The following is a 25,570-nucleotide window of genomic DNA, read 5'->3' as shown; positions in this document are numbered from 1 at the left end:
TGCACTTATGTGCTTCCCTCTCTCTCCCCCATCTTGTCTCCCGCTCCCTTTATTATGTTTTTTTTATGTGTCCGTTTTTTTTTTCGTCATTAATGTTAGCTCTTACACGAGCCTCGATCTTGTATAAAAAAACAAACAAACAAAAAAAAAAACACAGGGGGTATCGTGTTCCATGAACTATTGTGTGGAGACCAATAGTTACCATTGTGTGGATACCCCATCGTTTGATCCATACCTCTGAGAGGCAGTCCACGCTCTGCATGAAGTGTTATTACACTAACCAATCGCTTCACACTCTGCATAACAACAGTTTCAGGTGGAGGCCCGTCAACCGGTAGACATTGCATCACAGCTTCATGGAGGGTCTGGGGGAGAGGGGGCTCGCAGGATGGCATAGAGGTACACACGCTCACCTCTAAGCTGTCGAGCCAAGGTTCCAATCTCGGCCCAGGTATAAACTGATGTCTCGATGCTTCACAGGGAGGATGGTCCAATGGTCCATCAATGCATGTGCTGTCCCCCAGATGGACGTCAAACTGGGCGCTCCATCTCCCGGCATAAGTTGGTGGACGTTAAAGATCCCACAGTGTCCTTTGTGAAGAGTCGGCGATCTATCGCCAGCACCATTAGTCCAGCAGCAGGACCCAAAATTCCCGGATAAAGTTTTTCTCTGTTGATTTTATTCATGTATAAGACCTATATAAAATATAAAGATATCCAGGTTGGTGTGAAGTTGTCACCCTTGGGAAATTTGAAATATTCAAGATTTCAAAATGGCTGCCAATGTGAAAATGGTTTCACTAATATTTTGGCTAATAAGGCATGTCGTCTTAACTTTGATGTCTATACTCATATTTTCTCGGTTAAATAATCCAATAAGAATACAAGTTATAAATTTGGCTTACTTGGTTCGGGTGGTCAATTTGTAATAAAAAATGGCGGCCACAACAACTGCATCACACAGACACCCAAACACCGACATGAAGTCACAGTGGTATTTCGCAAATTGTAGATATAGTCACCATGATGTATACAAATGCATACAAGCTGAAGTCGTGCCCTCAGCCAATGATGCTACCCAGCAGCCTCGTGCCGCATACGAAAGAAGGAGCTTCATGGGGAGGCCCATCAACAGATCCAGGTGTGTCACTTTCAGATGGAGGCCTTTCAGCAGGTCTCGATATATCACGTTGTGCAGAGGATCCCCTGTGACTGTGACCGGTGGGCCCCTGTGAGCGGTCGGCTCCTGTGACCAGTGAACCCCTATGTGACCAGTGGGCCCCTGTGACCGTTGGACCCCTGTGACTGGTGGACCCCTATGTGACCGGTGGGCCCTTGTGACCGGTGGGCCCCTGTGCCCGGTGGACCCCTATGTGCCCGGTGGACCCCTGTGACCGGTGGACCCTTATGTGACCAGTGGGCCCTTGTGACCGGTGGGCCCCTGTGACCGATGGGCCCCTGTGACCAGTGGACCCCTATGTGCCTGGTGGACCCCTATGTGACCAGTGGACCCCTATGTGACCAGTAGGCCCTTGTGACCGGTGGGCCCCTGTGACCAGTGAGCTCGTATGACCAGTGGACCCCTATGTGGCCGGTGGGCCCCTATATGACCGGTGGGCCCCTGTGACCGGTGAGTTCCTATGACCGGTGGGCCCATATGTGACCAATGAACCCCTATGTGACCAGTGGACCCCTATGTGACCAGTGGGCCCTTGTGACCGGTGGGCCCCTGTGACCGGTGGGCCCCTGTGACCAGTGGACCCCTATGTGCCTGGTGGACCCCTATGACCGGTGGGCCCCTGTGACTGGTAGATCTCTGTGACTGGTGGGCCCCTGTGACCGGTCGGCTCCTGTGACCAGTGAACCCCTATGTGACCAGTGGGCCCCCGTGACCGGTGGGCCCCTGTGACCGGTGGACCCCTATGTGCCCGGTGGACCCCTGCGACCGGTGAGATCCTATGACCGATGGACCCCTATGTGACCAGTGGACCCCTATGTGACCAGTAGGCCTTTGTGACCGGTGGGCCCCTGTGACCAGTGAGCTCCTATGACCAGTGGACCCCTATGTGGCCGGTGGGCCCCTATGTGACCGGTGGGCCCCTATATGACCGGTGGGCCCCTGTGACCGGTGAGCTCCTATGACCGGTGGGCCCATATGTGACCGATGAACCCCTATGTGACCGGTGGGCCCCTATGACCGGTGGCCTTGGGCAAGTGCCCCTTTGGTTTGGCTTTGCCCATTGAATTCAACGGCCCTACCCAGCATAACCTTTGCCAAGAGCCTGCTTCGGTAGCACCGACGCTCCACCATGAATATATTACTGTACGTTGATAATGATGAAAGACCCATTACTTGAATAAAAATATCATTCATTCAGCAACTAATTACCAACAAGGAGAGTACGTCACGCGTTTTAGCCACAGGTGAATACTAGAGTCCCTGTATGGACTCTAGTGAATACGTAGATCTCGGCATTGGAGACAAAAATGGAAAACGCAGCGGGGGCGCCCAAGAGGGAACCTCAGGCGTACTATAATGGGAGGAGGGCAGAACCATCGGAATCAGCCCCGACAACATGAAAGACATTTCCGCGTTGTGTCCCTGACGGCACAGGGAGCCAGTCAGTCAGAACACGTAGACAGTGATATAAAATGGGAAATCAGTCATGAAGGGAAAAAAACCTCCGATATTATCCCTTTAAAATGTACAAATGCGCCTTTTGAAACACCACCCGCCAATAATGAGGCGCGCTCGTCCCTGGACACGCCCACAATCAAGTTCGTCCAATCAGAGAAGTGACACCGCTGTTACGGGGGCCGTCGCTAGCCACGCCACTGAGAAAAAAACGCGAACGTAAACGCGTCGAGCCCCTATGAAGGCGCGCCCATTCATTCTCCATGTTCAGCCTGGTTTATTGTGAAAACGCCGCCGGGATCTGCGCGTCCTCCCAGCGCGATGGCGGAGGGAAACTGGACGCCCTCGGTTTCCAGCAACGGCGCCGCCGCTGCGGAGGAGTCTCCGAATATGATCGTGTATCGTAAGGTGGGCATTGACTCTGAGTGAGGAGGCTCGCAATGTGTGCGTCCGCGGTCGTCATGCGGCTATAGTTATAGTACAAGGATGTTGCATTCGCCGCTACAGGACATTGAATTGCGCTCTCGCTCCAGGTGGAGGATGAAGGACGAGGTTTCCTGAACCAAGTTCGGTGAAATATTTTACAACACATTCTTTTATTTGTTTATTGCCTAAAACCTTTTTGAAGATCAGAGTTCCGAGAGCAGAGTTCGCAGTTCCTTCTCGTTTCACATCTGCACAATTGCACGCAAACGCCACGTTATTATTATTATTATTATTATTATTATTATTATTATTATTATTTTATTATTATTATTATTATTATTATTATTATTATTATTATTATTAATTTTTGGAGAGGTCGGGGTTGGGGGGACAGGTGTGCGCAACTGCGTGCGGCTTGAAAAGCACGTGCGTTGCGGTTCGTACGTCGTCTGCACGGAACGCACGGGAGACGCGTGTTTCGGGAATGTTTACTTTGTTTAAGTTGCCCGGGAAATTGGCAGGTGCGCTTTTGCTCGGGGTTAAAAGGCACTTTGCGATGAAAGCGCCGAGTTCGTGGTGCTGTAATCACCGGGCTCGGAAATGAATCAAAAGTGCATATTAGTGTGTCTGTGGTCCCGTGTTGTGTACACACCACGCTCCACTCCACCAAAGCCTTCCCTTACGATGCTTCCGGATGCCGGTAATTACTTGCTGAATAATTGCAATTATGGTTATAAAATTTAGAAAACGAGAAAACCTCGTGGTGCCTTTTGCTTTTGAATCGAATTTAAAAAAAAAAGTCTAAGAAAGACGACATTTTATTTATTTAATTAATTTTTCATTAAAAAAAGAAATCTTCCATGAGCCTCAATCATTGTATATAATAAAAGTTTTTATTTTATTTTATATGAAGTGCACACACACACAATCCGGGGTTCGGTGACGATCCTGAAAAGAGCCCTTGGAAAAAAACTGAAAACGACCTGGTGTTGACCTAATGGTTAGGGTGGTGGGCTTGGGATCCTAACGTCCTGAGTTCGAAATCCCGTTGAATTAACGCCAGGTGGGGTTGACTCAGCCTGTCATCCTTCCGAGGTCGGCAAAATGAGCTCCACATAACTGGTTATGGAGAGGCTCGAATCGCCCACAGAAAAATGATGCAACCAGCAGCCGAGTGGCTGCACACAACCCACCACCACCGAAGCAGACATGGATACCAACCCGCAAATGGAGATAACCAACGACACACACCTTGCAACAGAAATAAGCTCCTATGTTCTGTTTGTTTTTAAATATCCCTTCTGTTTGCCGCAGGTATAAGGCATGACCTTTATTCTGATGTGATCCTATTACCGTTTGTATCTCTAAACTCTAAAGTCTTCTGAAGGCCATCTCATAATGTTTTACAAAATGCAGGTTGGAACCTTTTTGTAAACCAGATGTCATTCAAAAAGAGTAAGATTAAACAAACAAAAAAAAGGAATGATCTTTTTAGTTTGTATTTCTTAACATTCAGTTGCTTTGATTTTTTTTTTGCCCCACTTAACCTTTTCACAGATATATATATAATACTGTTACGGATCTCGGTTGTCGGCTCTCCCCTTATCAAGGGGGGGGGGGGGGGGGTTAATGCCCTTGTCCTTTTATCTGGCCGACCCGAGTCCTGGGGGTTATAACGTCCTTCCCGGCGCGGCATTAGGTAGGGTTTGTTAGGCCTAGGGGTTCACTACTACCTAATTACTAACGCCGGCCGGAAACGAGGGAATAACTCCCGCTCGAACCACGGATATGATGGAAAATGCCGAGCGGATAGCAATCCGCGATCCGAGCTATTAACAAATGACTACACCCGATTCTGAGCGGTTGCGATCGTGCCACGTTTACCCAATGAGAGAAAAGACGGATGCGATCGGATAAGAAGAAACCAAGAAAGAACAGGGCAATTTATTACACATGTACAGAAAGAAGAGGAAACAAAAGAATGTACAGGACAGGAAGAGGAAGAAGCGGAACACAGGGCAGTCTTAAAACAGTCTTATTCTTAATACCCAGGACACACATACACACTCACACGGGGATTGTAGATGGTTGATGGAACAGGTAGAGGGTCCGGCGATGGGGTCCAGGCTCCGGTCCAGCGGGCGAAACCCGGTAGGCAGCTCCGCGTGTAGTTGAATGCGACCGGACAATTATATAGCGGGGGGGGGGGGGGGGGGGGGGGAGGAAGCCGCATGAGTCTCTTGGTAAATGTGCTCGCTGGCAAGTCTCCCGTGAAAGGGCTTTGCGCTCGCCTTTATAACTCATCAAGCGATCACTCCGCCAACCCCAAAGCCACGCCTGTCGGCGATGTCCCTTCAGCCCTGGTTGGCTGGTGAGGGCTTACCGGCTCCGCCTTTGACGGCTGGATGACGTGGCCACACCTTCTTCTTGGTGTCCCGCCCCCTTTCTCGGGCCTCACCGCGTGGCTTATGGCGGCGTTTGGACAGAAGCCCAGCGAGGCGGTGAACGCTGCTAACAAAGGCGCGTAACAAATTGGGAGAGCCATAGGGCAGACTGGAGGGCGCGTAATGGCATCGCTTGGAGAGGGAGGTTGCAAACTGAACGGAATGGGGCCTACTTCTTATTTGATTGACACAACGCAGATTCAACTATTGGAAACACGGCCTTATCTAAAACACATACTAATGAAATAACTGGAATCCTATGGTGGCCTACGTGTTGCTTGTGGACTAACTAGGGGTGCTACCTTTAACCTTTAATGATGATGAATTTATTTACACAAGTGAGGGTTCTCAAAACCGCAACACTACTATATATAGTATTGATACTCCATCTGGTATGCTACAGTACATATTGTGAACATTATTCATGGTTTCCCTTTCCTCCCCAATTTAAATGGATGTTCCTGCCTATGTTGTCCATTATCTGTACATCATTTCCATCATCTAATTGATCTGAAAAAAGTAAGTAAAAGTAGTTTCTTCCCCTCCCCCCTCCCGGCCACTCCCACAACCCTTTCCTCAACCTTACTCGCATTGTCATTGGTCTTGTCTCGGTTTTTTTTCCCCACCTTGACATCTGCCATCAAAGGTGGATGGAGGTTATGTTTTCACCCTTGTCTGTCTGTTTGTTTGTCTGTGAACAGAATAGCTCAAAAAGTTGTGGATAAATTCGGACGAAACTTGGTGGAGATATAGCGTATGTGACGAGGACGAAATTATTACATTTTGGTGAAGATCCTGATTCGGATCCGGCTACGAGAATTTTTATGTGATTCTTCACCATTGGGAGATAGGGCCAAAACTGACATATAGCAGGATATCTCAAAAGGTTGTGGGCAGATTTGGACGAAATTTCGGCGAGAGGTTGTGTGTGTGACAAGGAAGAAATGATTAGATTTTGGTGAAGATCCGGATTTGGATTCGGCTCGTGGAATTTTAAAGGTGATTCTTCACCATTGGGAGATCGGGCCAAAAACGATATATAGCAGGATATCTCCAAAAGTTGTGGCCGGATTTGGACGAAAAATTGGTGGAGAGGTTGTGCAAGTGACAAGGAAGAATTGATTCAATTTTGGTGAAGATTCAAATCCGGATCAGAGATTTTAAAAAGTGATTCTTCACCAGTGAGATGGGGCTAAAACCAGTATATAGCAGGATATCTCAAAAAGCTATGGACGGATTTGGACGAAACTTGATAGACAGGTTGGGTGAGCGACAAGGAATAATTGATTTGATTTTGGTGAAGACCTGATTGTGGATTCGTATGAGTGAATTATTGAAAATTTTAAATGATTTTTCACCATTGAGAGATCGGGTGAAAAGCGATTATTTAATGGATGAGTTATGACTGAACTTGTTGGATGAGGAGGTTAGGTGACAAGAACAAGCCGATTAGATTTTGGTCCAGATCCAAATCCAGATTCGGAGTATCAGTGGGATACAAAACGTAAACTGTTCAAGCTGGCGGAGGTATGCGCTACTGAGTGCCAATCTAGTTTTATATTTATCTGCTGTCCACCAAACCAGAAGCAATTTGTTGCATTCAAGATTGTATATAAGCTACTTTTAAGTTGGCCAGAAACACACGGGACACAAGATAAAGCTTTTGAACAGCATTTGCTCTGTAAGCCTAATGTATGGCTTAATGGCGAAGGTGGCTGGCTTGATACACTACATGGCCAAAAGTATGTGGACACCGAACATCACACCCATATTTGCTCATTGAACATCTCATTCCAAAATCATGGGCATTAATATGGATTTGGCCCCGCTGTGCTGCTATAACAGCCTCCACTCTTCTGGGAAGGCTTTCCACTAGATGTTGGAACATTGCTGTGGGGATTTGCTTCCATTCAACCACAAGAGCATTCGTGAGGCTGGGCACTGATGTTGGGCGATTAGGCCTGGCTCGCAATCGGCGTTCCAATTCATCCCAAAGGTGTTCGATGCGGTTGAGGTCAGCGCTCTGTGCAGGCCAGTCAAGTTCTTCCATACCGATCTCGACAAACCATTTCTGTATGGACTTCGCTTTGTGCACAGGAGCATTGTCATGCTGAAACAGGAAAGGGCCTTCCCCAAACTGTTGCCACAAAGTTGGAAGCACACAATTATCTAGAATGTCATTGTATGCTGTAGCCGTAAGATTTCCCTTCACTGGAACTAAGTGGCCTAGACCGAACCATGAAAAACAGCCACAGACCATTATTCCTCCTCCACCAAACTTTACAGTTGGCACTATGCATTCGGGCAGGTAGCATTCTCTTGGCATCTGCCAAACCCAGATTCGTACGTCGGACTGCCAGATGGTGGAGCGTGATTAATCACTCCAGAGAATGCGTTTCCACTGCTCCAGAGTCCAATGGTGGCGAGCTTTACACCACTCCAGCCGACGCTTGGCATTGCGCATGGTGATCTTAGGCTTGTGTGTGGCTGCTCGGCCATGGAAACCCATTTCATGAAGCTCCCGACGAACATTTGTTGTGCTTACGTTGCTTTCTGGGGCAGTTTGGAACTTGGTAGTGAGTGTTGCAACCGAGGACAGACTACGCGCTTCAGCACTCGGCAGTCCCGTTCTGTGAGCTTGTGTGGCCTACCACTTCGCGGCTGAGCTGTTGTTGCTCCTAGATGTTTCCACTTCACAATAACAGCACTTACAGTTTACTAGGGCAGCTCTAGAAGGGCAGAAATTTGACAAACTGACTCTGGAAAGGTGGCAACCTTTGACGGTGCCACGTTGAAAATCACTGAGCTCTTCAGTACAGCCCATTCTACTACCAATGTTTGTCTATGGAGATTGCATGGCTGTGTGCTTGATTATATATACCTGTCAGCTTTGGGTGTGGCTGAAGCAGCCTAATACACTAAATATAAGGGGTGTCCGCATACTTTTGGCCATGTACTATATATTAAGGTCTTGAGTTTGAGGTCCTGCGTGCCGTTGAATACCACTGGGTGGGTTGACACAGCCAGTCATGTTTCTGAGGTCGGCAAAATGAGTACCCGCTTACTGTTGACAGGGGCACTGCATCAGTGGCACAGCCGTGCTCCCAGAAATGATGCAACCAACAGCCACAGGCTGCATACCAAACAACACCATTTGCTCTTCATAGACTTTAAACCAGTAATGATTGAATGGAACTTCGATTATAGTGCGAGTACAGGATCTTTCAGAAAGTACACTACATTTTAAAATCTTTATAGTTTCTGAAAAATTGTCCTTGCATTGTGGGAAACTATATTCGAATACAGAACACAGTTTTTTTTTGGTTTCTTTTTGTATACAGAATCGAGGCTCATGTAAGAGCTAACACATTGAACATGAAAACATGCACAGACACATAAAACATGCAATGAAGGGAACGGGAGACAAGAGGCGGAGAGAGGGAAGCACACAAGCACAACAACAGAAGAGAACAGGGACGTCGGTAGATCTGTGGGAGGGTGAGGGCTGGGGGAGGAGGGTGGGGTACACGGTACAAAGCAAATTAACACTTTGGGGATTTAAATTTGGGGATTTAAAGAGGCGGATTTGGGGTGTTTTAACGGAGGTAGCAAAGATCAAGGTTTTGGATGGGGGAAGATAAGAGATGGTGGTGAACAGCTTTTTTAAAGACCTGGAGGGAGAAGAGGGATTTAAGAGAGCATGGGAGTTTGTTCCAGAGGTGGGAGAAAAGAGGAATGGAGGAGTGTAGGTGAGCAGGCAGAGAGTCTTGATTTTGTCAGTTTTACCAGAAGAGGGTTGCTGGCACATCTTGTGTGTCCTGCAGGAATATTTGGGGGACAGAGCACAGACAGAACAGGGGGAGCAAGGCCGGAGAGGAGTCGGTAGAAGACAGAAAGACCACCTACCTGCCTGCGGTGAGAGAAAGAGAGAGAAAGGCTCTCAGAATCAGCTTCATCGCAGGAGATTCCAATGATTCTGAATGCTTTGGTTTCAACCGCGTGAAGCCGAGCTAGGTGTGAGGCAGGAGCACTAGCCCAGAGGGGAGAGTAGTATTCCATTGAGCTGCGGATGAAAGCCTTGTATGTGGTGAGGAGCTCAGAAGTGCCCAGAAAGGACTTTGCACGACGGAGGATGCCCAGTTGGTGACTGGCTTTGGAGGCCAGCTTGGAAATGTGGTTTTCCCAGGAAAGATCATGGCAGATATTGAGACCCAAAAGCTTGAGTGACAGAACTTCTTGGAGAGGATTGTTGAGAAAGTAGATGGGAGGGTTGTCCAGACGGTCTTTTTGGAGAGACAAAGTGAGAGTGTGAGATTTGTCAGGATTGAAAGACATGTTCCACTTGTTTGACCAGTCTGTGATTTTGTCCAGGTCTGCAGAGAGTGAGGAGGCTGCAGATTACCGATCTGAGGGATGGGGTATGTAGCGGCAGAGAGTGGAATAATCAGCAAAGAGATAGAGAGGATTTTCCGGAGTCGGAGAGATCATTGATGAAGACCAGAAAAAGCACAGGGCCCAGAACACTGCCTTGGGGAACTCCAGCCTGAACAGGCAGGGGAGATGAGAGAAAACCATTCAGGGCCACACGTTGACTACGACCAGAGAGGAAGTCCGCAAGCCATGCGTGCAGATTTCCATGGATACCATAGGAGGAGAGTTTGGTGAGCTGTGCGGGGTGCCAGATCATATCGAAGGCACGAGATATGTCAAGGGAGATGTGATGAAATGAAGAAGCAGATCCTCGTTGTAATTTCCGCTGTCGTGGTGAGCTTCCCTATAAGAGGGACTGCTTACAAGTGAAGGGGTTACTGCGCTGTTAAATGTGATTGGACTTGAGTTTGATAAGTTGAATAATATTGCTTATGGGCTTGCTTAGGATATGTTTGAGAATTATGTTAGAGTACTAATGTATTGTCTTTCTTGTTGTATATGATGTGGAGATTGATTTGAATAAAGCTCTATATCTTGAGAGAGTTTGTGAGTTAAAATCTTACCACAAGAGACAGCTCTGATTTCTTGTTTGGCATTGAGGATCTCCATCCATTGTTGAGACAGCAGAAGCAGCATGTCCAGAGTAGAATGACCTGGTCTGAATCCAAATTGATGATCTGAGATCAAGCCATTGGAGAAGAGGTAGGATTTGATGTCAGAAGTGATGATGGATTCCATGACCTTGCTGATAATTGGGAGCAGGCTGATTGGTCTGTAGTTGCAAGGATCTGTTTTTGCACCTTTCTTGTGTAAAGCGGTAATGTTGGCTGATTTCCAAGCAGATGGAAGATGACCTTGAGCAAAAGAGAGGGTGAAGAGAACAGAGAGAGGGTGCGAAAGAGCGGCAGAGCAGGATTTTAGGACCTGTGGGCTGATGCCGTCTGGTCCAGTTGCAGAATCAGAGTCGAGGTTTGACAGAAACTTCTCCACCTTGTCAGGAGAGAAGGACACAGAGTCCAGGAGCAGCTGCGGATGACTGGGTAAGGTGGGTACAGAGAAAGATGGGTTTGGGACACAAGATTTTGAGGCATTCGGCTTCGTCAAGCTGTGTAGCCATTGAGGTAAGGGAGGGGATGGAGGGGGAACATTCACCAGAAACAGATTTGACCAGACACCACCAGGATTTGGAGGAAGGAGTCAGGTTTGAGAGTTCAGTCTTGAGAGTAGAGAGTGCTTCCTGGCTCTCCTGAGGGTAGACACACACTTGCTCCGAGCTTTGTGAAAGGAACTGAGATTGCCTTCAGTTTGATTCGCCTTCCTAGAGGCGAAGGCAAGTTGTTTCATGGCAACTGCCTTACCACAAGCTTCAGTGTACCATGGATGGGAGGAAGGGTATGACAACTGAAGACGGGATGGGATAAATCTGTGCATGAGAGAGAGCAGTTTACAAAATATTTCAACAAAAAAGGTTACAATCAAAATCAGTTGAAAATCTTTTAACTCTGGCAATCCAGTGAGGAGGCAGTCATCCTCCCCACTGGCAAGCCAGTGAGGGTAGTCAGTTTAGTCACCAACTACCTGACCATGCACCAGGTAGCACTGGGTTACATGTTACCAGCAGCAGTAAGGAAATAGACTGATCTGACTAAAAATCTGAAATCTAAAGACGAATTCCAAAATTTCCTACAATTGCTGACAACGTTTTGACAGTTATGCTCAGTGCAGCATCAGTAATTGCATCTTTGAGTTCGTCAATTGTATAGGGGTTTCCATAGCATCGATCTTTCAGATATCCCCATAGAAAGTAGTTGCATGAGTTGAGATCGGGTGAGTAGGGAGGCTATCCACACCGATTCGATAACAACACATTTTTCTAAAATGCTGTACGATTTGATGACTGCAACTCTAACTGAAGGGCTGGGATGACGCAAGCAACATGCCATAAACTCCCAACTCGGGCATCCACAGCGAGTGTTGCCATTTATTCCTCTCCTCGTCACACGGTTCAAGGATTATAACCAAACAAAAATGGAGTGTCCTTTTTCAAAGACCCTGTATATTAATGAACGTAATGAATGAATTAATGAACGTAATAATTCCAGTAATCTCTGTATGTGTGTTTGTTTGTTTGTTTGTCTGTGACCGCTGTTTCTCGACAACCACGGGTCCGATATACTTTAAACTTGCCAGGTATATTGCTGGGGACCCGAGGATGTGCCTTTTCAAGGTTTCATATTAATCGGACAAGTACTTACCGAGCTATGTCCAAAAAACGATTCAACCAATCAGAGAGCAGCGAGCTATCGCGTGTGCCGAACGTGGCGAACACACTCTGCCTCGGACGGCACATTTGAGAGCGTATTCATTTATTTCACGTTGGCAAACTATGTTGCCGCTATGTTGGCGTTAAACTATGTTTTAAAACTAATTAAAACCATTTCATGTAAATAGAGGGGGGGGGGATTGTCACTGTACTCGCAAGCCGTTCGCCGTTCGCTTTGGCGTTGCGAATGGACCAAAACATTTCATGAACCAAACCATTTCATGTAAAGCGTTCGCCGTTCGCTTTGGCGTTGCGAATGGACCAAACCATTTCATGGACCAAACCATTTCATGTAAATAGAGGGGGGGGGGGGGGATTGTCACCGTACTCGCACCCACGTACCCACGTACCCACGTACGGGCATTGCACCCACGTACGGGCATGCCCTAGTATTAATGAATGTCCAACATTTGCAACTTTATAAATCCAACAATGAGTGTTTATAATCCTAATTTCAAAAAGCCAGCGGATGGAGATAATATTGAATACATGGCCTGTATGTTGCATTCACTCAAGCAAGTGACATTTTCTATCCTCTGCAAAAGCAAGTGTCTACACTATTAAATTTGAACTTTCTTTTGATTGATCATCAGTATCATGTGGTCAGGAATATTGCACATGCCATTGTGGCATTGTGCATGATAATTATCGTTGAATTAAATGATCTCTCTGCCATGAGATGTTTAATAATAATGTGGTGGCATATTCACTCCTCCCGCCACCATTTCCACACAGAGGTTGGGTGACATGTTGCATTGAAGTATTTCTTCGTTTTCATATAATTCATGTAGCATCTGAAAATTGGGCTGGCAGGATAGTTCAGAGGTAGCGTAATCACGTCTCGTCTTTGTTGGACTCCAGGCCTGATTCTAAACTGTCTCCCTGGTGTTTCACTGGCAGAGAACTGCAGCAATGCACACGAGGTCCATTGGACGGATGTTAAGTTGGCAGCCTGTCTGCCCACGTTAATTTCTGGTGAATATTGACCAACCCATGTCGTCATTGGCTAAGAGAAGAGGATTTTGCTGATATATTTGACAAATTCCAAATTCCTCACCTAAGCTTGCAGCTGTCTTCATGAATGATGCAACCAGCAGCCACCTGGGTGCTGCATCCACTTGCAAGAGAAACTTTGACAATACATCCAATACTGTGCAACAGTTTGGGTTATACCAATGATGTTCATACTTAGGGGTAACTTCATCAAATGATCATTGATATCAGTCACGTGTTTATTTTTGTAAACAAAATCCTTTAGAAATGCGCATAAAACGAACCCCTTGTTTAACAGTAGTCTGTAAACATTGCATGTCTTGACGTTCTCCGAGTATTCGACATACAAACTGGCATGTATTTGATCCAAAAGGTTCAAACATAGATTCATCTAACCAGAGTACCTTCTTCCATTATTCAATCACACAATCTTGGTGTTGCCTTGCAAATTTCAGTCCTTTCACCTTATTCTGGGATCTCAACAATGGTTTGTTCACTGCAACTCTGCCATGGAGACATCCTGCAATCAGCCTTCTTCGCACTGTGCTGAATGAGATGTTAATGTTCAGGCCTGCTCTCATCATTCCCATGCTTTTTGAAAAAACAACAGGGGAATATTGTAATCTGCTCTGTCTGTCCATCATGCGATCTCCTTTTAAATGATGGGCAGAAATTCACCAAATGTGTTAGTTATGATCACCACACCAAATTCACCAAATGTGTAAGATCACCAGTTAGTTAGTTATGATTGGTCTTCATTAATGATCTCTCTGACTCTCTTGAAAATCCTCTCTATCTCTTTGCTGATGACTCCACTCTCTGCCGCTCCATATCTCAACCCTCAGATCGGCAGGCTGCAGCCTCCTCACTCTCTGCAGACCTGGACAAAATCACAGACTGGGCAAACAAGTGGAACATGTCTTTCAATCCTGACAAATCTCACACTCTTACTATGTCTCTCCGAAAAGACTGACTGGACAACCCTCCCATCCACTTTCTGAATAATCCTCTCCAAGAAGTTCTGTCACTCAAGCTTTTGGGTCTCACTATCTCCCATGATCTTTCCTGGGAAAACCACATTTCAAATCTGGCCTCCAAAGCCAGTCGCCGACTGGGCATCCTCCGTCGTGCAAAGTCCTTCCTTGGCACACCTGAGCTCCTCACCACATATAAGGCTTTCATCCGCAGCTCTATGGAATACTGCTCTCCCCTTTGGGCTGGTGCTCCTGCCTCACACCTAGCTCGTCTTCACGCTGTTGAAACCAAAGCGTTCAGAATCATTGGAATCTCCTGCGATGAAGTTAACTCCAAGGGCCTTTCACTCACTCACCGCAGGCAGGTTGGTGGTCTTTCCGTCTTCTACCGACTCCTCTCTGGCCTTGCCCCCCCCCCAGCTCTCTCTGGGCTCTGTCCCCCAAATATTCCTACAGGTTGCACAAGATCTGCCTGCAACCCTCTTATGGTTAAACTGCCAAAATCAAGACTCTCTGCTCACCTTCACTCCTTCATTCCTCTTTTCTCCCGCCTCTGGAACAAACTCCCTCACTCTCTTCAATCCCAATCCACCCTCCAGGTCTTTAAAACAGCTGTTCACCACCATCTCTTATCCTCCCCCATCCAAAACCTTGATCTTTTCTACCCCCGCTAATTTCACCCCAAATCCACTTTTTTGAAATACCAACTTCTGTCCTGGAAGTCCTTGGTGTCCTTGTGTTTTATACTTCTCCCACCTCCCCCCCCCCCCGCCCTTCCCACGCCTCCTCCCCCCAAGCCCTCTCCCTCCCACACATCTCCCTGCTCTCAAATGTTATGTTTGTGTGCTTCCCCTTCTCTCCCCATCTTGTCTTCCGCTCCCTCTCTGGTTGATTTGTTTGTGAAATAAATGTTAGCTCTTTCACGAGCCTCGATTCAGTATACAAAAAAAAAAACCAAAAAAAAAAACAGCACAAAGGTGCAAGAGCAGTGTCAATTTTGGCCCTGCTCCCACCTCTTCCCCGCACCCCCTTCCCCTCTGCCTCTCCCCATCTCACCGGGACTGACTCAAAAGGTTAAATACCGTAAAATGCAATTGCAGGCACATGTTAAAACATTTTTCAATGAAATTTTGTATTTGCAATCAGCATCGGACGCATGAAACATGTCACATGAAACATGTCACATGTTTCAGGACGCATGAAACATGTCACAATTTTTTGGATTTAACTTGCAGTTCATTTCTCAGTGGGTGGTGGGGACTTAAGGTCACAGGGGTCAAAACAGGGGGGAAAATGTTAAACTCAAAATTTGATATCTTGTCATTTCCGGTGGAACTTTTTGGCATCTTTCAAATTTTCTTTCGGTCGGAAGTGTGGGGATTTGCACATAGACTTCACTGTAGTTTAATTTGTCAACTGCTGACTTGATTTCCTTCTGTCACATTAACTGAGCAACTTCAAGTGCTTGTCTTCCCTTTGGGGAGGTTCTTCTGTGTCTTCCTGGCCCTTTGTTGTCTTGTCCTGAGCCAGTTTATTTCAGGTGTTGGAAAGAGCAACTCCTGTCATTGTAGGAGATTTTAAACTTTTCTGCTATTTTCTTCACAGTGTGCCCTTCTTCTTGCAGAGTTTGGATCTTCACACACTGTTCTGTTGAAAGTTGCTTCCTTTCCACCATTTTGAGCCCACTCGTAGACTTTCAAGAAAGGGAACAAGCTGATGGAAACTAATTTCACATATTCACTATTTTGCAACTTTTATTGGGGTTGCTTGTGAAAATCGCATTAATGTAACTGGTGTTTTTTTTACTATGCAGTCCACAAACAATTTCCTGCATATTTTTTGTGATAAGTGGATATTATTAGCACATAATGTAATTTGCATAGCAAAAATAACATTTTCAACACGTGACTTTCCAAATTAACATATGATTGCTAAGTGAGGCCTTTTGCGCATTGGCTGTGTGCACGTTTACAACAACTGTGGCTGTGTGCACGTGCACACATTGGCTGTGTGCACGTTTGACTCGCTTCTGCTCCCCGGGCACTTTTAATCTGCCGTTGCTAGTGCGAAATCTGTGATTAAAATGGTCTTTTAAACATAATTTTCACCATTTGAAAGGTTAAGGATAATTCTATGGAATTTTTTTTCCCCATTTCAAAATTGTTTACTATAATTGTTCTGTTACTGAATGCAAATTGGAATACAAGGAATGTCCTTGGATGGATTCCGATTCGTACCATTATCTACTCATACAATTAGCTAGCGGCGGCAGTGGTTATATCACACATATACACACACACCACACACGTGGATGCTTATTCTTTCACGAATAGATTCATGAATCTCGTATAATTTATCTTGTAGCCCTGGAACCAAACAACAAAATATTTTTTAGAACGGCACTCACAGTCCGCACAACTCCCACTCTCACAACCCACTTCCTCCAAAACACGATTCGTAGTAAATATCATAATTTTAAATTTACCCTGTCCATCGACAAGCCCGAGATATGACCTTCCCATCAGTGTTAGGAAGCATGAGGTTGGGTAAGATGCACTGTCCACAACCCGTCCATAGGCCTTTCATGGGCCCACATGGTCAGGGGCTTTTGCAGTACGGGCTGCAAGATATCAAATTTTTGGGCGAGTTGATCAGAAAGTTTTGATTGGTCAAAAGACAAGTTGATCATTTAAATGTTTGTGCAGAGGCACACCCCTTTCTCACAGTAATGTTTCCAAGTATTTTCGGCTTCTTTAACTCATTAATGCCTAAGGCTCTCACTGATATTCTCTCTCTCATTGATACACTTTCTCACTGACTCAATCACTCATATAAATGTTTAGTACTGTCGCGCGATTGCCTCTCGGTTAAGACCGGGGAATCACGGATGGCCAAAACGAGCTTTAACTCCGAGGCGACGATCAATGGCGGATTTGCTATACACGTGCGTGAGGAAGAGGAAAGAGGAAGAAGAAGCGGCGAGATTTACCTGGCGGTCCGCGCGCAGTCTCCAACCTGCGGAGTGATTAAATTCACACGAACACGGAATTATGTACAAAATGAAACGAGTTATTTTATGGAACCCGAGAACAATGGTAAGTAAATAATGTTCCGAAATCAGGATCCCGCACACCTAACTTCACATACAAGACAAATGGAAGGATAATCGAAAGGAACCGTTGTGTGCGTGTTTGTGCTTATCTGTCTGGATGTGATGTCAGGAATCGTTAGGTTGTGCAGCGCCATCATCCAACGCGGCTCCGGTTGGCGTGAAGCAGGCCTCCGTTCGCTTGCTGCTAGGCCCCGAGCCACCCGCTCGCCCCGGTCTCGTCTGCTCCAGCAGCAAGCCTCGCTCGCACGCTCGTTGTTCACACGCGAGGTCCCGTTTGCTCCAGCGGAAAGCCTTGCTCGTACGCTCGTTCGCTGGGCCCCAATGCATTCTTCGCGTTAAGTGAGCGGGCGTGCGTGCAATCCGCCCCTTCAGCCGTGCAACATCTTCCTCGATTTGTCACAGAACTCCTATGCACCCAACGTTTGTGGTGTAGGAAGGAGGGTCGAGGGCGAAGGTGGCGAAAGGAGTAAGCGGTCGAGGGAGCGGAATCACGAGGCAGCAAAGGGAAAAGGTCCAGGCAAGAAGGAAGACAAAAAAACGAGAGAGAAAATGTTGGCCAGTCAGTGGTTTTACCGGCCGTGGTGTGACGTCAGCGCTCTTTCCACCAATGGCCGCGTCACTTCTGTCTCATGCCATCGGTCGCTCGCCAATCAGTCTGCCGCTTCCTTCCACCTTCCTTCCACCAATCGGTGGCCAGCTTCTTATGTCATGGTGTGATTTTCCCATGAAAACCCTTTTGACCAATCACGCGCGAAGTGGGCATGGCCTCAGCTTGCCTTGCACGATGTTTGCCTGCTATGGCGCCCTAGTGCGTGGTTGCTTCCGGTCTGTTCTTCCAAAGTCATTGTGGCGGCGGGGGAATTTAATTAATGTGTGCACTAATGGATCTATCTACTGTATGTGATTTATTGCCATAAGGGACACCGGGATAACCACAGAGGTTTCACATACAATGGAGTTAGCCTAATCCCTAGAACTATTTATCATGCCCCATTCCGCGTAATGGGGATAAAGATACACTTAATCCGACAAACCGGGCTAAACAAACTTATTACAGGTGAGATTTGCTATCACGACAGCCGAAGCATACCTATTCAGATCTACCTAATTATATGTATCCCCCTACCCACCTACATAATAGTACTTTATCGTTAGGTTAGAAACTTGAAATTTGGCATGTGGAATGTAAATTTACACCTGTATTTCATAAACTTCACAAAACTCCAGGTCTTCAAGATGCTGTTCATCACAATCTCAGATCGTCGCCAATGCAAAAACCATGATATTTTCTACCCTTGTTAACCCTCCTTCCCCCTCCCCGCCTTACCACATTCCAATGTCTCCTTCCAAATTCTCATGTTTCCCTCCTGAGAGTTTCCTTCTGCATCAATCTTGTCCACCCCATTGCATCCTCTCCTGCCACCCATTCCTCCCCACACCCATTATTTGTCCAACTCTGCCCCTATCTTGGCCTTCAACTCTGCTGTTGGTGTTTCTCTCCCTCTCTTTACTTTACCTTTTGTCCTGTTCATCCTGAACAGGACTTCTTACTTGTATTATCGTTCAGTGCACTAGTTCTTGCTCTTCCACAGGCCTTGACTATGCACACAAAAAATAAAAATAATCCACAAATGAAAATGTCCGCAAAACAAGTCAGACATTGGAGCCTCGCTCCCTCATGCCAGGAGAGGGGCGGAGGTTGAAATGTACATCCGGTGGCACGTCACTTCGTCATCCAATGGATGGGCAGAGCTTGGTCATTGAACTGCGGTCTATTTTTCAGTTTGCAGAATGCAAGCATAATGCATTCGTAGTTGATAAAATCCATTGTTTATTTTGTCTGCTCATGCAGACTAACACTAGCTTTCACATAGATAAATATTGTGGCAAATTTATTATCAGTAATTTCACATGACAATTGTTGATTAAATACATTTTTAACATTAGTATCATGGCACGAGACTGATGTCACAGGTAACTAATTAATTAGGCTTTTATGGCTATGTATTCTAGGTCACTGACCATAATGTGACCAGTTGTGGTTTCTACTTTGCGGAATGGTTTTGTGGAGTGCCTATGTGGGCTTGATCCCCTGGTCACGTCACAATGTTGAATTCTGTTCAGTTCCTGCATTATTGACATTTATCAATGAAGTGTTACAATGATTCACCACGATATGGCGGAATCTTGTGAAAGCACATTCTTGAGGTATTTTCCTGAAGGTAAATTTGTGTTTTTCATGTCCGTATATGTCTGGCAGATGAAAGGAAGTATTACATCATTGGATACAAATACGGTAGGTAGATTTACATCCAATGATGCAAATTAAATATCGGGAAAATATCTCGTGAAAACATTTCGAGCATATCTTTTTTTTCCCCAGAGATGGTGAGGTCATTTCTCAACTGAAACACTAGCTGAAAGTTAAAACCGTGAGTTTTGTTTTACAGACTTGGCATTTAATATGGAATTTTTTTTTTGTGGGGGTGAACTTACTTTTCAAGTTGACTTAGAACCAAAAGTTCATTGGAATTATGTTGAAATTATTCTAGATTTTGTTAATGTGACCTTTAAAAGAAACAAAAACCACATTTGACATTTCGAAGCAAATAAATTGATCCTTGAAAGTGATGTAAACTGATATTGAACTCAATTCACGGACAGTACTGTGTTAAACTTCTGTACGTTTTCCAGAAGTATTTCTTTATTTTGCACATTAGCCAAAATTTTTTTTAACAAAAACAAAAGTTAAATTACGACTGGGATTACGGACAGTAAAATTGCAGTTCCATACGTCGTGCAACCCCCACGAGCATTCAGGAGAGCACGTACACGTTGAGGCATGCTGTTCACGAGATTTGCCAAGGTTTGGACAGGAATCTCTTGCCATGCAGTGACAATAGCCTGCTGCAATTCACGCACAGAGGACGGCTGCTGGTCCAAGTTGTCGATTTGACGCGTTAATTCTGCCCACAAGTTGTCTGTCGGATTCATATCCGGGGACATGGCAGGCCACTCCATATGCTCTACACCATGGTCAGCAAGAAAGTGTTGGATCATGCGAGCACGATGAGGACGTGCATTGTCATCTTGGAAGACAAAGTTTCCTCGAAAGGCTGCATGAGCAAATGGAAGCAATGTTTCTTCCAGAATGGCCCTGTACTTGAACTGGTTCAGGTTTCCATTCAGAACAACCATGTCAGTTTTTACCCCTGCATGAAAAGCAGCCCAAACGGTCACCCCACCACCTCCAGCTTGGACTCTTGGCACTATACAATCTTCGTTGTGGGCTTCATGCACTTGTCTGCGCACTTGGACATGGCCATCTTGACGATAGACCAGAAATCAAGACTCGTCACTGAAGATCACGTGATTCCAGTGTCCTGGCTGCCATTGACGGTGCTCTCTGGCCCACTGCAATCGGCGCTGGTGGTGTTGTCTTATCAGGCGTGGCTTTCTCAAGGGACGCCTGGCATGATAGCCTGCTTGAACCAGTCGTTGGTTGACTAGCCTTCTGGATACAGGCACATTTGTCAGTTGCTGCCACTCAGAACTAAGCCGATTAGCTGACTTGGTACGGCCATTGCGGACTAACCGGTGCAGCTGGTGATCATCCCTCCTTGTGGTTCTGCGGGGACGTCCTGGCCTCGATATTGGAGTAGGGACACCCCTCTGAGCATTTCGTTTCGGGATCTTTGACACCTGACCTTGAGTGATGCCATACTGCCGAGCAATAGCACGCTGTTTCATGCCGGAATTTCGTAAAGCCACCACTCCATGACAAACAGCATTTTCGAGTTGACGGACCATCTCCAGAGGAAGCGGCAATAACTTTTGTAGACGTGCAGCAGTTGTTTTCCACTAATACAGAACGCAACATCCCTTATATACCCGATTGTGAAGCCAATCGTCAAATGTACCTGTCCGTACATTTTGTCACGCCACCTGTGATATAATCCTGTTATTGACTTCTTGCTGCGACAGACAATTAGTGACATGGTTCTTTTAACAAAGAAATCACCAAAGCGTAAAAGAAACTCACCAGATTGATATACTGAGTTCAGAAAGGAAACCCAAGTCAAGAAAAAAAAAAATTCCATATTAAATGCCAAGTCTGTATATTAATTGGAATCCCACTTCCCTTTGTCAAAATTAATTATGTTCGGCATTGTGTTAAAGTGACCTTGATATGCAATCACTGCTCCTCTGATTTTAAACAGCTGAACTCAGAGTTCAGGTGTGATCCTTTCTTTCTGGTGTTCTGCCTGAAAGTGAACGGCCGTTTGTCCTCGCATGCATTTCGTACTACTACAGGTCGTTTGCACCCACTTTTCATGCTGTCAAGCTTGGCTTGTTTTTTTTGCTCGGTCCATTGTGTTGATCACAATTGGTACTGTACTGTGCAGGATTTCACCCTTTTTCAACATTCTTACTTTAGTAAAAGTAAGTCCAGATGTTTGGGAAAGGCTTATTTTGAGCATTTTTATTAATAATACCAATCTTTCTTTTCATAATGTTATCATTTTTTGAAAATTAAATGAGTGCAACCAAAAAAGGTTTACTGCATTATTTCATTACGTCTTGGGGCTGAATATTTTTTTTCCCATCAGACCATTTCTTCAATTATATAATCAGTCAATGGAAAATAGGGTTTGATATCCTCCAATCCTCCAGTGTTGTGGTTACGCGTTCCAAATCAATCCTCACCATAGTTAAGTAGTTATTTCATAGTTGTATTGTGTCGTTTAACTGTCTAAAGTCTGTATTGATAGACCTGTGTTGCGATTTTGTAGCAAGAAACCACAAATAGAATTTTTTAAAATTATAATTCCACATTCCTTTTTGCGGACCATCTGCTAAGAATTTTCCTTGGTCACGAATTATTCCCGCAGGCCCCATAACCATTTCACGAGCAGCGCTGACAAAAGATCATGCCATAATCACTTGCAGTACTCGAAACCGATTCTCCTCACAAGCACTTTGAGGGCTGTTGTCGGGTGCATTTCATGAGCGCTTCTCAAAGGAGATCGCACCAAGAGAGCACACCGCCCATGAATGAGGGGAGGGGCGAAGCAGAGAGGAAATTCAGATAAGTTATAAAGGGGCTGCGTGAGGGAATCTGAGAGACAGAGGGAGAGAAAGGTTATTAAAAAGTTTTGTGACTTGAAGCGATCACAGACTATTTTCGGGGCTCGATCGATTATTTTTATTACATGCACAATGCAGGTTCATTCTGGTCGTTCTCTTCTGTAGTGTTTCCCTCTTTTGCTTTCTTCCCTTTATCATTTCTTTTGCACTCTGCCAGTCCGCTCACATTATTTATTTTAATTCTCGTTTGTGCTTTGCTGGTTGTTTATTGTGTGTGGTTTGTCTTTGGCATTCGGTTTTTCTTGCATCAACCGGGTCCATCCTTTCGCGCTCCTCATTTGTATCTTCTCCTTCCGACCTTGCATACCTTCACTTTCGTGTTCCTACATCTGACACCTCAGTCACTGGACCCTCTGTCTCATCTACGGAGCTCAGGCACCTGTTAGGAGATGCATTATACATGTGCACAGCACCGTACCTTCGCCGAGATCCTCCATCATCCTGTCAGGAGGCATTATCCACACGTGTTGCGAGCGACATCACAGCATCATGGGATAATACTGAAGCCGCGGCTGTGTAAGATACAGGAAGGAAGCGAGTTCAGAGGGTCCCAGCTTTATTCCTGACATGGGAGCTAGAGTCAACAAGTGTCAGGTGTGCAGGGGATCCGTCTTTTACCCCATCTATTTCTTTATCAGCTCATCTACGTCACCAATCATTCAGACCATCATTCTTTGCCAATCACCAATCTCTCCTTTCCATACCGGATTTATGATGCCGGCATATGTACTGTAAAGTGTTAGGCCATTGCAGATAAGGATCCGAGGGTGGGAATGTTTGTGTATGGGATAAAGGGAATCTAAGTGCTGTAATTATTGTACCCTAGAGGAGCCTATCCATCGCTTCGCTAATGGACGAATTAGTTGTCCTGTTTGCCAAAATAATTTTACCTGTGTGAAGAGTGCTTCAACCTCAGCATTGACCAGGTGGTGCTATATGGTACACATTTACACAGATAATTTATTCACCCCCCCCCCCTCCTGCATCCCTTTATGAGCCCACAGCCACATAGCCTATGTTACCCCCCCCACCCCCCCCCCCACACACACACACACACACACACACACACACACACACACACACACACACACACACACACACTCTCACACATGCACCCACAGGCACAAGGTTGAATTTGTTCCCCAAATTTAGAATTTGTAACCTAAAAGATGTGGCCGTGCATTACACACATACAAACACAGAGAGAGACATGCAGAGACATGCAGAGACATGCAGACACATGCAGACACATACAGACACATACAGACACATACAGACACATACAGACACATACAGACACATACAGAGATTTTTGCCTTTTATAGGTATCGATGTATGCAATTTCATTGTCTCATATGCCTGTAAATACCTGCTTGGCCTGCCATTGTAAATGCTTGCCCTTTTATTAGTCCCCTACCGGTGTACACCGGAGGGGACTATAGGTTTGCACTCCGTCCCTCCGTCTGTCTGTCAGTCTGTCCATCCGTCAGGCAAAGGACAGTTTTCCGGACTTTTTTTCGAAACTCTTAATGCTAATGTTTTCAAACTTGGTACATGGTTTCCTCATGATAAGTTACAGATCAAGTTCGAACTTCACGACGTTTCGATCATTTTTGACAAGGTTATGGCACTTTGAACTTTGGTAATTTCCCCAACAGTTTTCCGGACGACAGACTGCTGGTAGGGGACATGTATTGCAGCGCAATACTCAGAATGCTTGTTGTGTTACGGGCAATACAGGCCATTTCTTTAAGAAACGACATCTTGACTTATTCTGCCCGTTTTGATGGCGACATGAGATTGCTGAGGCGTTTGGCCAGCTCAGATTTTTTTATATGCAAGTTCAATCATAGGTGCGGTTACGTGACGTTGGTTTCGCTCGGCCAACTGACTAGGGTAGGGTCTGTCACATAACCACCGGGATGGTCCCCAGTTTCCTCGCTTAGCTCACCGGTACGGTAAACTGACTTTGGGCGATAGGATCCAGCAAGAGTTAAGAGCTGCAAATGGCATCTGGGGTCTAGTAGACATGCTGTCTTCTCAGATATATCGGAGAGGTGATGTCCAAAAATGGAGAACAGGAAAACCGTAATAGTAAATATTCTCTCAATCGAGGGATGGGTGTATACAATTTTAAACTTTGCCTGTTTCTTCATTTCTCAATGGCATTTATGTAAATTGCAAGCATTACGTGAGAACTGTTTTTGTTCATTTGGGTTATAACCTCTTTCCTTGATGCAGACAAATAACAAGGGTGCTTCCATGAACAAATCCAGCACCTGGTTAATCCAAATGCAAATCACCTGCTGTGGATAGGAGTTGGTATATTAAGCTAAGAATTAATGTTGCATTCTGTGATGAGCCAATACAAGTTTCTTTTTCTCATGTATGTATGTATGTATGTATGTATGTATGTATGTATGTATGTATGTATTATGTATTGTGTTGTTATATGTAGTTGGGGGTATGAATTAGCTAGTATGTTAAGTTAGCATCGTCCTTGTGTTTGTGTAGGTTAGAACAATTTTTGTAACCATGGACCTGTTAGACTTTAGAGTGAAGTTGTCTTGCTTTTATGCCTGCTGTGAGACACGGGTTCATTCACATAGGGAATAGATAGGAAAGGGTAATTTGTACATGTCCTCTCTAAAACTAGGCAGGGTAAGGACCAGGGTAGGGGTGAGGGGGGGGGGGGGCGGCTGGGAGCAGGATAGCTTTAATGACTGTGTCGGCATTCTGTATGTGGTTCTAAAAGACTTCTCTTGGCACAAGATGATTTGAACGGTGCTGTAACGCCAGCTGGCCCACATGATGTTGCTACGGCAGTGGTTGCTTGTCGCGTGATTGGTGAAGCCGGGCTGTGCGTGGGTGGCTGTGGGGGCGGGGGGGGGGGGGGGGGGAGGAACGTGGACACTGGTAGCGGGTCAGGCCTGTTTGGTTGGAGTTGAAATCCTGGCAGTCGGGGGTGTTGGGGCTTCGTGAAAGAGTGAGGAATTATTGGTGGTGTTGCTGGAGAGCTGACCTGTGCCTTCACTCTGGAAACCTCACCCCCGTATCCTTTAAGACCTTATTTGGCTCCCCTTT

General features: G+C 45.8%; 1 protein-coding gene across 2 annotated transcripts in view; it reads left to right on the top strand.

Annotated features, from left to right (window-relative positions):
* Positions 1–2,856: 2,856 nt before the first annotated feature.
* Positions 2,857–25,570, top strand: part of LOC137438257 (regulator of G-protein signaling 7) — a 392,979-nt gene continuing 370,265 nt past the window's right edge. The window contains exon 1 of one of the 2 annotated variants that reach the window (XM_068133364.2): positions 2,857–3,043. In XM_068133364.2, coding sequence (XP_067989465.1) covers positions 2,957–3,043 — 87 coding nt within the window. In that variant the 5' untranslated portion in view covers positions 2,857–2,956. The remainder of the gene's footprint in view (positions 3,044–25,570) is intronic. The other variant, XM_068133373.2, reaches the window with a different exon arrangement.

Source organism: Myxine glutinosa, chromosome 1, assembly GCF_964187855.1.
Source record: "Myxine glutinosa chromosome 1, kmMyxGlut1.1, whole genome shotgun sequence".
Taxonomy (NCBI): Eukaryota; Metazoa; Chordata; class Myxini; order Myxiniformes; family Myxinidae; genus Myxine; species Myxine glutinosa.
The sequence above is the reverse complement of the archived record's forward strand: the minus strand, read 5'-3'. Positions and strand labels throughout refer to the sequence as shown.